The sequence below is a fragment of the Xiphias gladius genome, chromosome 7 (assembly GCF_016859285.1).
Source record: "Xiphias gladius isolate SHS-SW01 ecotype Sanya breed wild chromosome 7, ASM1685928v1, whole genome shotgun sequence".
Classification (NCBI taxonomy): Eukaryota; Metazoa; Chordata; class Actinopteri; order Istiophoriformes; family Xiphiidae; genus Xiphias; species Xiphias gladius.
In genome coordinates this window covers 6,878,330-6,892,187 of record NC_053406.1, presented here as the reverse complement: position 1 = coordinate 6,892,187, position 13,858 = coordinate 6,878,330, and the positions used below count along the sequence as shown (strand labels likewise).

Here is a 13,858-nt window from a genome sequence, read left to right as displayed (position 1 = left end):
GTTCATAAAGGATGGCATAAAGGATGTTTTAATCAATAACATTGTAAGGTTATTGATTGCAATACTTGAAACAAGAGACTCCATTAGCATGAGTTCACTTGAGTATGGCTTGTGCTTTTCTGGTATTCACAGACTCAAGGTGTTAATTTCTATTGCCCTTTTCTCAATTTTGTTGTCATATCTTTGTACTTTGTGAACTTCGGATGTGGTGGTTCCCATCCTTTTTGGCTTGTGACCCTAAATTCAAAAATTTAATTAAAACTACAATATTTTAATATGATAGAAATCCTGATCCTTGAACCCCTCATGGGGTCCTTACCAACAGGTTGGGAAACACTGTGTTAAGGTATAAATTAGTTCTTATTGGTAACAAGTAACTTGTTGCTTGAGGAAGGATGCATCTTTAAAATCTGGCAACTCAAAGACTAAACATATGTATAACCTTATGGTCATTCAAACTGAATATCATGCTACATACCAAGGTATTACACACATGCTGAAATCACAAATCAGTGCACTCTCTGGACATAAATTTTCTATGGTGAGGGTGGAGTTGGTCTGAAGTTCAGCCATTGTTGGTGGGTCTGGCTTCCTCTCCCCTGGGAGAGTTTTGGATTTCACTGATAAGATTTGTTCCAACACTTACTGTGATTCCAGGCCAGTAACAATACCCAACAGCTGGAAAGCAGAGATCTGGATTGGAATGTAAAATCTGTACCTGCAAGCGATACACTATTTGGCAGTAATAACATTCTACCCCTTCAGCCTGGGTAATAACAAATCTGAATAACCCTCTCCTCAACAAAGTTTATCCAGAAAATCAAGTCCAGACAGTCAGCTTTCAGTAGTTTCTTTCTTCAATCAATTTTTAATTTTTTTTTTCTCTGCCTGCCGTCAGTAAGTAGTTGCCATGGTAGTTCAGATGAAGCAAGAATGATAATTGTTTCACCATAGCTGTGTTGTGAATTATTAAAACCTAAAGGGCATGATTGAGCTGAATGAGAAAAAGAGAAGAAATGATACAGAATGAGGATTTATCATTTTCTGTGCCTTCCATTGGCAGCTTCTTATTAGGTCTTTTTATGACTCAAGTCCCACGACTGCATAAATGAGACGGATGCTGCCGCAGTTTGCGGACGAAGCTCTGAGACTCCAGCCTGTCCTTAGAGTTTTTAAAGGAATATTGAAGAACATTCATGAATAGTGGAAGAGACCCATTCATGAATAGTGCAACAGACCAAACAAAGAGAGCAGTAGAGAAAATTGTGGCCATATGTTATCAGCTTTAACAACGAATGGTCTCTGTTTACTAACAAAGATTGCATCAATGTAATGAACAAATTCTTTATATTGACCTACTGCGAGCATCTTTTTAAAAAGTCATGTTCATCCTCTCACATAGCTTTAAGAATTTGCTCATCAACAATTTATTTAGGCAAAGATGTTAGTAAAACATTCATCAACACAAGCAAGCTATGCATCCAAAACCAAGTCTCATTCCACATCCACAAAAGACCATACAGACATCTCCCAAGTATACTGAGTAGTAAGATGGCACACACACATTTACTGCTGACGTGGTACAGTAATATACAGGAGGAAAACATTTCAAATATACTGTATATACAGTGTTATGTAAAAAAAAAAAAAAAAAGTATTACACGGTCACAAGTAAAGTTCCAAATCAAACCATTTACTTTCTCTCCAAATATCAAGGATATAACAGAAATATTCCACTACAGCTCAACAAAGACAATGAAAAATTTCATACAGCTGCTCTGACACAAGCAATAAATTAGACAAATCATATCTATCTCCTTCACAATAAGAAAGGGAAATATTCAAATCATCAAGATATAAAAATATATACAGTATAGTGCTTATCTGTGTGTTTGTGTTTTTTAATGCACAGGGTCAGTTGGTACCTAACATACCTGACAGAATGATACCAGCTGCTTACCTGGAAAGGCACAATAAACTAATAATATCTCATCAAAACCACAAGCTCTCAAATTTAGGAATTAATACCTGTCTTTTCACAGCACACTGGTACAAAAAGCCGTGAACTGGTTCTTGGGAAGCCTTGAGAAACTTAGGAGCTTGTACACAAAAGGTAAATCAAATTATTGACATGCTGTATTTGACAGTGTGAATATCATGCTGGGGATTAATGATTCAGATTATCTCAAGGGAAAAATACAAAGGAGTCACCACAAAAAGGAAAGTGCATCACCAAAGTGATTGGGTGAGTGGGTGACGGTGGCACAGAAGACCTGAATCCAGCACTGATTTCCATTCAGTATCTCCCATATGAAAGGCACCAGTAGGTCCAGATGTTGCAGTTACATCTCAAAACCACTAGGGTTCTCTAGCACTGAGACTGAGCATAGCCTTCATCTATGGGAGGCCCCTTTTTTAGGTTGTAATATTCCTCCTCATCCTCTAAGTCCTAGACACACAGAGGAGCAGAAAATTAGACAATCAAATGAGAATACATAGAAACAGACAGACACACACGTGTATACAGTATAGACCCAGACACAAAATAACTACATTGGGGGGAAAAAAAAAAAAAATCTATATTAAACCATCCAGTCCTGTTGTCAGACATAGAGGGCATATGAAATTAAACATGGGAAACAGATCTGGTGACATGTCTCATTAAGTTATTTATGGGTTGGAAGACATTGTTCTATAATGAAACGTTCTGTACGGTACCATCAAATATAGGTCACAGCATGTTGCCCTCTTTACTTCGGCCCCTGGTGGGTGAATACCATACTCCTCTCTGATGAATGCAGAATGGACACAAAAGATGGTCAGTAATGACGATAGACAACTACGATGAAAAAGCCTGCTACATGACATTTTGACGCAGTATTCACATGCTTCATTTGTCTGAATGTGGAAAATGTCATTTGAACAACAACAAATTATGAATGTTAGCATTCTTACCAAAAATGCCTAAATTTAGTACAATGATTTGGACGCGTTCTCACTCATTAAAAAAATCAAAAAAAAGTGATGATGTAGTTCCAGAGTGGTCAAAACAAATAATGATAAAATTGACTTTTTCTGAATAATCAACAAAAAAAGGCTAAAGTGAACTCGAGTTGCTGCACATTGATTATACAGTATAATCCTGTCCATGTAATCTGCTATCTGTTCAACATGTATTACAGAGTAGTTATACATTTGTCAAACATTTATATTCCTGTATAACACCAGTCAAAAGAGCAAAATACCAGCTCCCCTTTGACTTCAAATCACAGAGATTGCTACACTATAAACATACAGTCAGCTAATTGCAGACTTTAGTGCTGGATTTCATGATGATTCGAAGCACCTTTCTGCAACAAGCAAACCCTCCTGAAATTAAACCCCTGACTCAAATTTAGATTCTTCTTTAACCTTCATCAAACTAGCAATCCAGAAGCACATCTATAACTATCAGAGCCTGCAATGACTATTATTACCCCCTGAAGACCAACAGCAGTGATTGGTTGCATAAATCTACTCACCCTTCTGTGACCTCTATGGGTGATCTGTAGACCTTCGATTTGTTGCGCTGTTTCTTGGGACATAGCATCCGTCCAATCAGAATGAGAGTGATGACAGCGGAGGGGAGGAGGATGAAAGCGAGGAGGACCACAACATCAGAGAAGCGAATGCTGGGGGCTGTGGAGGAGAAGGTGGGAGGTCATTGGATTCCCATTAACAGGCTGTTTATGACCACACATACAAATGATGTTATACCATCCACATTTACAAAAGCATACATTACACAGACATACACTGTACGTACACACCATATACGGCATATACAGTATATGCAGCAATTTTACATGCGCACTCTGCACTTGCAGTACATAATCACTTCTCACCAATTTAAATGGTAGTGAACGAGACAAAACTATTACAAATTCAGAAAAACATTAACGGAACAGTTCAAGATTTTGGGACATATACTTATTTGCTTTCTTACTAAGAGTTAGATGGAAAGATTGATACCACTCTCACATCTCTACAGTAAATATGCAGCTTGTTAGCTTAGCTTAGCACAAAGACTGAAAACAGGGGGAAACGGCTAGCTCTATCCAAAGATAACAAAATCCACTTGCCAGCGCCTATACAGCTCACTAATTAACATGTTATATCGTGTTTGGTAATCTGTACAAAAAGTGTGAAATCAACAATTTGCTATTATAAATGAGATTATGTGTCCTGACTTGGAACAGTGACTTCCTCATTGCGCGGCAGCCAGGAAATAAACGAAAAAAGATAGAACATGTTAGTATGCTTCAGCAGTGCTGGTAGGCGCTCCAGTTACATATTAACTGCACAGACATAAGAGAGGTATTGATCTTGTCCCTTTACAAGTAAATGAAGTAAGTGTATTTCCCAAAATACAAACTATTGCTTCAAAGAACCCCTGTCTCCATTAATATCACAATAGTTTAATACTGTTTATTATGATGACTACTACAAATTCATTTGAAAATTATTTAAATCAGTCTGCAAAAGTAGGTAAGTTAGATCTGATGATTTGCCCTCCACTACGACCCTTCCTTTAAACATCAACAGTCTGCTGAGAGCAGAGGCGGGCGAATATGTATGACTCAATATAGCTAACATCGTGATAGGCTTAGACAAACATTAAAGAGATGTTTGGATTAGCCTGCTATAAAAATATGTGGCTGGCAGTGGAAACTTCTCCTTCTCAGCCCAGTCTCTACATATATTCAGTATTCAGGGTGAAATCAGGACAAGCATTGAGCAGAGCATGAACATGTTTTAGAAGATAAACATGATTTTACATCGTGTGCTATGTTACCCTTTGGTGTGACGGTGAGGACAGTGTGTGAAGTTGGGGACCCATGGACATCAGGAGGGTTTCTGACTGAGCATGTATAGGTCCCATTATCGTTCAACGTGGCATTGATCAGAGAGATGGAGGCTTCCCCACGCGCTGGGCTTCCCTGCCACTGGATACGATCAGCGAACTGACCGTGAGGTGGGGGGAACGCCCGTGAGGAGAAGTGGAAAAACTGGAAGGAGAAGAGAGAAGCTTAAAAGAAATTACATTTTAATTGTTTAAAATGGATGGAGAGTGCCCTGAGCAAGAGTGTAAAATGATACTGAACACAAAATGTATCCCCTCAGTGACTGACAACTGGATAGGTACGATTCAAGGAAGAGAGAAAAACAGTGATTTACAATGACGTACTGAGCATTTCTTATTGACTGTCTAAATAATTTTGCTTAATGACCAGTTCTCTTGTCAAGAGAGCGTATAATAAGAATCATCACTCCTAAATCTAACTTACAATTTTCTGCCTGAGGGGAAAGTGTCTAGAGCAACAGGTGGAGGGGCAGATGGTGGTGGGACATTTTCTTTTTTGCAATATTGTCAAAAGCTCCGTGTTCAGTCTAAGAAATACAAATAAAAATCTCATCAAGCAACAGCCAAAAATACTCCACGTGTGCGTAAATCTTGCAGAGAGAGAAAATTTAAAGAACAGGTATCTCAAAACTGACTACCTTTTTAATAACAATAATAATAATTATTATCTTTATGTATAGAGCAATTTTATATTATATTGCTTCACAAGGCAGCAAAATCAAACAGACTTTTAGTTTACAGTCTGTTTTTGACAAACTCCATCTCTTCATTACTCCCACGTCAGGCTGACCCAGACCTCTCCGAAATACGACATCCGGAGTATAATTGTGTTGTGTGTGTGGGCGGAGAAGGGGGAATGAAAATGTGGAACTACTACAGTATATGTGTAAACTAAGATTGGAGAGTGTGTGCTTTAATAGGTTTTGTCAGTAACTGATTAGTCACCAGTAACCACACACTAGAAAGAAATAAAAACACAACAGCATATAAAGACAAACAGGAACAGGACAAGTGATTAGTTATGCAAGGAGACAGAGGAGTTGAGTCTTAAAAGTATTGTCACCTATTCTCTATGGGTCTTAGATACGGTTTCTGTGCTGCAGCATGTTTATGTTGTTATTTTACCCTTTGTTTAATTCCTATACATCCAACTTTATTTTAATGAAAGCTGAAAGAAAGACCATATGACAAAGTAAGAGAAACGGAATGAACAGAAGCATTATATGGGGAGCTGACCCAGGTTTGAGGTAGGACTGAACAATACACTGAATAAATTTTTGTCGATAAAAAAAAAAATCTGTGATTACAGTACATAAATATCACAAATAGGCAACATATTCATAATTAAAATATGAAAATGGTAAAACTAAAGATAATATAAATATAAAAAAAACAAAGTCTTTACGAAATATATTGTATATAAAAAATATCTGTATATGAAAATATGAAGAAAAATAAGGATACTTCAATCGTATTTAGAGAGTGTAAAATCTGTTTTTGCATAATTTGGTCTCTGTATGGCGATGTAAAATGTACAGGATCTAAGTGTAAATATGTTCCTTACAAAAACTGAAATGTGTAACAACAGTCCTACAGCAATATTTACCACTTACTGATGCAGCCTAAATCAAGATCATGCAAAAATGTATGCCTCGTGTTATAGTTACTGCCTAAAGGTTTACACACTATAAACACTGCCAACAAGGATAACTGCGTTTGGCCTCCCAATAAACTGAAGCAAAAAAAATAAAAACTCAAAAGCAAACATAGAGTCACCTGAACAATCACTGACACTGATACAGCTTTATGGTTTTGCAGCTGTGTGTCTATCTGCTGCATTTCTCCGACAGACTGATTGTAGGCCTGGCAGAGCTAAACCCAGTCATCTACCTGCACTTATTGTTATTATTCATCCACGACTGATTGTCTGAGGGCTTGGCACAGCGCAGCCTGCATGAGAGCAGCTTGAAGTCAGTGACTATGTGAGAGTCCGCTCAGTCCGGAAACAAACAGTCTCAACCTTCCTTTTAAACTTGTGAAAAAAGCAGTAATACGACCAAGGATGGTGACTGTTATAAACTGGGGCCACCTATGCTACAAATCTGAGACACTTTAGACAAAAGCTTCCACCGAATTGACAAACTTAACAACAGTGTCTAACTTAAGCTTTAGATCTTCATAATATATTTATTTTGAGCATTATTCAGCAGTATTCAATTGCCAAATCCTCCAATTACCATCAGCTTCCACTGATATTTGATTGAACATCCAGCCTCTCTTCTCCAATCTACAAAATTAATTCTCATCAGTACTGAGGTAATTATGCAAGTCACTGAAGCACTTCAGCAATTCAGACTGACACTAAAGCTTTGGCAGCAAAATGATATTTTCTGATGGAGCTTTTCACATGCTTATTCATGGTCTCTCCTGGTGTGATATACGACCGGGGACACACAGGCCAATAAACCAGCCAAAGCTACTAATGAAATTGGATGGAAAGTAAATGAAGGCTTAGAAATTTTAATTAGAAACTTCCAGACTTGGTTCCATCTATGTATCAGGAAACAGCCACACTTTATTTATCGGTGATAAAGAGAACAAACTAGCTGGGCTTGGTAGAGGGAAATATGGGCACTGGGGTGGCTTTCCCTTGCTGACACACCTTTTAACTATAGCTGTGCGACTTTGTGAGGTAATATCACACTATCTGCTGACTGTCACACACGTGCATATACACTCTAACACCATGTCGATATAAAAGGGCACCAAGTTCTTTTTTCTTCTCCTCCCCCACACACTGTGAGACCTGACAACAGCATCTTAATGACTAAACCAACAGCACTCCATATCAGCGGGGCCACAAAACATTAGCTTCCACTTAAGTCTAAGTGCTCCTATAGGAAACCAAGGCATATAGGGTTGCAGTTACCACACTGTGGATTCCCATGCTCCAAATGCTATTTCACAGAACCGCACTCGATGGCTATCCTCAAGTTCAAATGGAACTGCTTAAATTATGTGGTGGATTTTTAGTGGACTGGTCGAAGAAACTTAACCCAGAGTGTGTGGGGTTAGTGGACTGAGTGCAATTTATGGGTTGGGATGGATACATCCGAGTGCTTTTCGAACAAGACCACGATACCACCACAAAGGAAGGGGCATTATGGTAGCTGACCAGCCGGGGTTTCCTGGGGGAAGCCTCTGAAAGACACCAAAGCTGGGCTGGTGGGTGGCTGGATAAAAACTGAAGATTACTAATACAGTGGTGTTGGTAAATCAAATTTATCGGTACACACAGTATATACATTGAAACTGAGGCTGACCTGAGTTTGTACATGTACGTTCTGGAAAGAAAGCAAACATAGCAACCAGATATTCAAACAGGTGATGTTTGTACAGAGTGAGTGAGTCATATACCTGTACAAAGAACAAAGTCTGTGTGAGGTCTTAAAAAAATGAAGTAACTTATTGTCACTTGAATTTCCATCCACATTATATCATTTAAAACTGATTAGGGCCAAAACTAATTATTGTTTTCATTGCTGATTCTTTTCATCATCATTGACTAATCATTTAGTTTCTAAAATTTCAGAAAGTATTTGTTTACTGTCACATATTTACAATACAAGTGGTTAATGGGAACCTTTTTTTCATATCTTCAATCAAAATATCCCAGACCAGTTTGTTAAATGTAAAGAAGATGAAGTGACATGGACATGCACATGGGAATGTCCTACTATCAGAGATTTTTGGAAGAAAACAATATTTTGTGTTTTGTGTTTTACTTCATTTAATTTAAGGTGCAGGAAGAAAAATATGGTATATTTTTGTTATCTGCCTGACAATAACACAATGGCTGCGTTCTGGAAAAATTCACAAATGCCATCTTTTGACCAGTTAATTTATCTATGAAAAAATTATCATTTGCATTTAAGTGAAAATCCAAGGATTTTGAAAAGATGTGGGGACCATTCACAGATTTCCTGGAAAATAATCCAATGGAGGAGTCTGACAGATAAAAAAAAAAAAAAAAAGAACAGATACAATGGAAAACAAACATCAGAAAATAGTGCAAAATGTCCAACCCTGTTTCCAAGAGCACCAGGTTATGTCTTCACATTACTTTTTTTTTTGACCAGCAGTCCAAAATCCCAAAATATTCAGTTAATGGTCATAGTAGGCTAAGAAAGGGCAGAAGAGAGAGTGGAAGTAGAGACTTTTTGGTATTTTTGAAAAAAAAAAAAAAAAAAATTACTGAAATGATAAATTGATCCTCAACATGTATTAATTGCCAATAAATTGTATTTCTATCAACGAATCAATTTATCAAGTAATCATTTGAGCTCTTTTTTGATGTCATAATGCAATCCAGTACACCCACAGAATATATTGGTTTTTGCCATTGGTACGTAAACCAACCAAAAGACAAAAACCCTTAAATCTGTAACCAGATGAAACTAATGGTCAAGTTGAAATGCGTAATTTCTGAAAAATTATCAATGTTTGTAACTTCAATAGTAACACTTCCAAATGGCAGCTTGCACAGCATCAGTATTCAACTGGTGCACTGCACTGCATATGTTTCTTTGTTTTCCTGTACATTTACCTTTGACTGAGTAAGTGAATGCATCAAATCCAAGAACCAGTCAATGCATGCATTTTATGGAAAATCTTTTGCCCAAATTGTCTTGGAAAAAGTAAAGCACAGAGAGAGCATCTCTGAATTTTGAATGGACTGCAACAGCAGACATACATGTTCATTTTAGCAGCCTTGTTCCAACAGTAGCTCTGACAAATGTATACTCACTGACTGTGGTGGCCCTCCGCTCTGGGGCCTATAAGACCAGCTGACAGTCATCTTACTGGTTGGCCTACTGGTGGAAGTGAAAGTACATGACAATGTGACAGTATCCCCTTTAGATGCATGGACTTCTGCTGGAGAACTCACTGTGATGGAGGAGACGAGCGAAGGGGCTGGAAGTGAAATGGTAGAAAGAAGGTCAGGGATGACAGTAGAAAAAGGTGAAGATTTACATGTTTAGGTGTTCAGGGAGAATAACAAAAGGGGATGGAGTAGAGGCAGACAAATGAAAAAAGGAAGACACATGTGAGTGACATTTTACTCACTTACTGAAAGCAAAATAGTAAATTAAAAACCTGATAGCATCTGCAAAAGTGCCCATACTGCAGTAACATGAAAGTGTCGGCACAGCAAATTCTTCCTATCAGACACTGACCTGAGTGACATTCTATTACAAGTTTCTCACTAGCCTCTCTTGCTGTGTTTGACAGACTTGCTACACATCTGTCTGTCAGGGACCTTAAACTGCAGATAAAGCTATGTCCCTGTGTCTCACACTAGATGTTTTTTCATTGTTATCACTTCATTCAGTATGCTATGGGAGGCCAGCCAGAGCGGTGTCTACAACAATAGTAGATGCTTAAGGGCTCGCCAGACTGTATCCATGAACAAGGATTGAAAACTGACAGTTTCTTTTACAAACAAACTGTTATTGGATAAAAATCAGTTATTCTGTATTCAGACCATATGGAAAATAGGGAAACAACAAGAGTCCACAGTCACACTAGCAGCTCTGTAACACTATTTAAAGTGCAAAAGTGGTGATTTAAGCTAAATGCTAATATAAGCAAACTAACAAGCATACAGTGACAATGCTAACATGCTGACATTTGGCACTTGCATTATACTGTTTAGCATTTTCAACCATCTTCATTTTAGCGTGTTAGCATAGTAAAATTTAATAATTTGCACTAAACACAGCTAAGAAGATGGAAATCCCATTAGTCTCGCAAGTATTTGTCATAAACCAAAGTATTGAACAAATTGAGACTCTAACCTAATGGTGGCGCTACATGAAAAGTAAGGGGGCTCAAAAAAATCAACAGAATTCATCCTCTGAGGACCTTCAATACCTAAAGCAAATTTCATGGCATTCATCAAATCACTGTCAAGATATTTCACTTAAAACCAAAGATGTCGACCTCATGCTGGCATTAGAGGAGAAGCCAGGGGATCACCAAAGTCACGAGGACTCATCCTGTTAGAACCATGAATGTCTGTAAAAAAAAATAAAAATGAAAAATGTGCCAGTCCATCAAGTGGATGTCATGTTAGTTCACTGAATAAGCAAAAATCTTTTACCTGCTAATGGAGCTAGATGAGACATTGGAGGGACACTAAAGTCATCTGAATTAATCCTATAGGGACCTTGAATATCTGAGGCAAACTTCCCAGATATCCATCCAATAGTTGTAGAGATATTTCAGGCTGGACCAGGTTACTGCACCGACTCATTAACTGACAGAGCCACACCGCTATCACGGCAGAAATTTAATTATAATAATCTTATCATAATGTATCACTGTCCTCCTGGCCTTTTAGGTGAACCTAGCATAAAAAAAAAAACTTCTGTATTTGAATGTCAACAACCCATCAGTGACTTTCATACACTGCTTTTTCTGGGCATAAATGAAAGCATCCTTCTCCATTTCAAAGCAAAGTCCTCAAACTGCCTTTTCTCGAAGGACTAAGTGAGAGCAAAATCGGCCTGGTCGTCAGCAGATATATCAAAGATCATCAAAGACCCTAACAGCAATGATGAGGACAAAGTTTATCTTCCACAAAATAGTGTGAGATATCATGTGATCAGCCTGAATCATCTACAAAGACCCCCTGGGTGAGTGGGTTGACAGCATGAACAAAGCTATCACTTCATAAGAGTGGAAATCAAGCAGAGGAGCATTGAAAGCTGAACCGCTCTTGAACTTGAAAACGGGACAGATGCTGGCAATGGAGTAATTATGGTGGGACTGGAAAGTTGGCAGCTCATCAGTGGGGATGTTGACATCTGGATTCTTAAACAACAAGATGCCTGGACATTTAATTTGAGAAAAAAAAAAAAAAAGGAAGGAAGACAACAACATGTTGTGCTATCCTGATGTAACCCTGGGGGGAAAAAATGATTAAAAAAATAAATATAACTGGCAACATTTTTATGTCATACTGGCAGGCACTGCTGTCAGCACAAATGTAAGACAAAATTCAAGTGTTTATCAAAGAAAGACAAACCATAATGAGACTAACTTTGCCCCAACGTTTTCATGTCGCCTGTGTTCTGGCGAGGCCGGAGACCCACGGGACTGTACTGTATTTATCCCTCATCATTATTCCGTCAATAAAAGGTCAGGAGCTTTCAAACAGAGGCAAAGAACTGCCCGCAGTCTAGAGCCATGTTTGTACTGTACTTGGCAAAAACAAGACAGCGCTCTTTCCTTACTGCATACCAGTTGTCAAGAGTCCCTCCAAGCCTGGCTTTTTACGCCGCCCCGTCATTATCATGGACTGCTCCTGTCTCCGGAGGCAACTCGGCCGCTCACTTCTGCGGGCCCTTTGGTCGCAGTCCCGCAAAATGCAACCGACATACTGACTGTCTGTGTTTGCTGTATGCGTCCATCCGGAATGCACAAGATTTTAGCCCTACGTTTTGCTCCGGCAGGGGTATTTGTATGTGACGGAGGGTTGACAGAGCTGTAGACTTGTTTTCTTGTAGACCCAGTCTTTTTTTTTTTTATGAAAATGGCCCGCAACAAGGGGCCTTACAGAAATTTCTAGCTATACCTCAATAAGAGCTCGACACTGTTATCGAAAACCAGGCGGACTGCGGTGCCGGCAGCACCGGGCTACCTGAACAAACATGGAGCCAGACGCGGACGCAGGTCCCGCACTGTTCAGCCCGGAGTTGACTCGGCCGCGGCCTGTTTACTCACCCAAACAACCGAGCGACCACAGCAGCAAAGCCGCACTCAGAGCCGCACTTCCCGGGCGCTTTCGACGCATTTTAATCTGCGAAAAACGGGTTCACTCGCGTGAGGAAGGGAAAAAAAAAAAAAAAAAAGGCGTCAAAGCTTCAGGAAAATTCCGTCCATAGTCTCCCTCGTCGTGACTCAGTGTCTCCGTTCCACCCGCGGACTATCGTACCTGACAAACAGGTGTATCGGGAGGTGGAGCTGCGGGATCATCGGGAAAACGACACCGAACTGTTGAGCTGAAATGAAGGAAGTGAAAAACCCCCCCCAACGAAAGACTGAAGTTGTGATACACCCTACAACCAAGGTGTTCATAGCGACTCAACGGTGTGTCGGTGGTGCAACCATAAGTCTACGAGGTGATGCCTCACTGTAGTAGTTGCCGGTGGCCAACTTATCAGGTACACCCAGCTAAAACTAACGCAGTCTAAGAAAGCAGTCCTGCAATAAATCCTCCATTCATGAGGGGCTGTAATGTTCACTTTTTGTTGAAACTGTTTTAGAGAGGTCTTAACTCAAGCTGCAGTTTGTGGTGCTGTGGAATTGTATTGCATTACATGGACAGGTGTGTTGTTTTGGGTTTTTTTTATTTATTTTGACCATTCCGTCTATATCAGTGAGAGTAGGCTAAATAACAGAAACGCCTTTCTGTATAATGCAGTACAGTAGAAAGTAAATAAATGCTATCGAAAATTCCTGGAGCTTTATACTCAGTGGTATTAATAATAATAATAATAATAATAATAATAATAAAGTATGGTTCCATATGGTTTGATATAAATCACTGCTGAAGACAAATTAGTAAATTGTGTTTCACTGCTATGTTTCCGCTGCACTCACAAAGTAAAGGGCCTCTGCAATTCACTGTTATAGAAAAGAGCTTCTTCTCTGAAAATTATTTTTTTTCTTTCTGTTGGCAGTTCAACTTCCAGATAGGGATGTTGATAATGAGCATGGGAGCATATGCAAGAGACTCGCTAAAACAGGTATGGACTGTGCCAAAATAAAACCATATTCAAATATAGTACATTCTCTTCTCTCATCTCTATCACCTCATATGAACCCTCTGTGTGGAGGCCCGAGGCCCTGTCCTTCCGTTATCTCCCCAGCCAGCTTCTGTATAAAACC

General features: G+C 39.1%; 1 protein-coding gene across 2 annotated transcripts; it reads right to left on the bottom strand.

Annotated features, from left to right (window-relative positions):
* Positions 1-946: 946 nt before the first annotated feature.
* Positions 947-13,101, bottom strand: mpzl3 (myelin protein zero-like 3). Of its 2 annotated transcripts, none has more exons than XM_040131818.1 (6): positions 12,209-12,565; positions 9,711-9,877; positions 4,835-5,048; positions 3,522-3,678; positions 2,719-2,788; positions 947-2,449 (listed from the first exon to the last, which is right to left on the bottom strand). In XM_040131818.1, exons 1-6 carry the CDS (start codon positions 12,261-12,263, stop codon positions 2,369-2,371), a joined length of 744 nt encoding a protein of 247 aa, XP_039987752.1. In that variant the 5' UTR covers positions 12,264-12,565; the 3' UTR covers positions 947-2,368. The 2 variants fall into 2 exon arrangements, with proteins under 2 accessions (XP_039987752.1, XP_039987751.1); XM_040131817.1 differs by lacking the exon at positions 12,209-12,565 and adding an exon at positions 12,692-13,101 and having other exon boundaries at positions 948-2,449.
* Positions 13,102-13,858: the final 757 nt, after the last annotated feature.

Excerpts from the sequence above, each read along its gene's own strand:
- mpzl3 (XM_040131817.1), bottom strand. The coding sequence starts at position 12,761 with ATGCGTCGAAAGCGCCCGGGAAGTGCGGCTCTGAGTGCGGCTTTGCTG. Across the intron at positions 2,789-3,521 it reads CCCATAGAGGTCACAGAAGG|AGAGGAGTATGGTATTCACC; the intron begins GTGAGTAGATTT and ends TGCATTCATCAG. Across the intron at positions 2,450-2,718 it reads GCTGTGACCTATATTTGATG|GACTTAGAGGATGAGGAGGA; the intron begins GTACCGTACAGA and ends CTGTGTGTCTAG.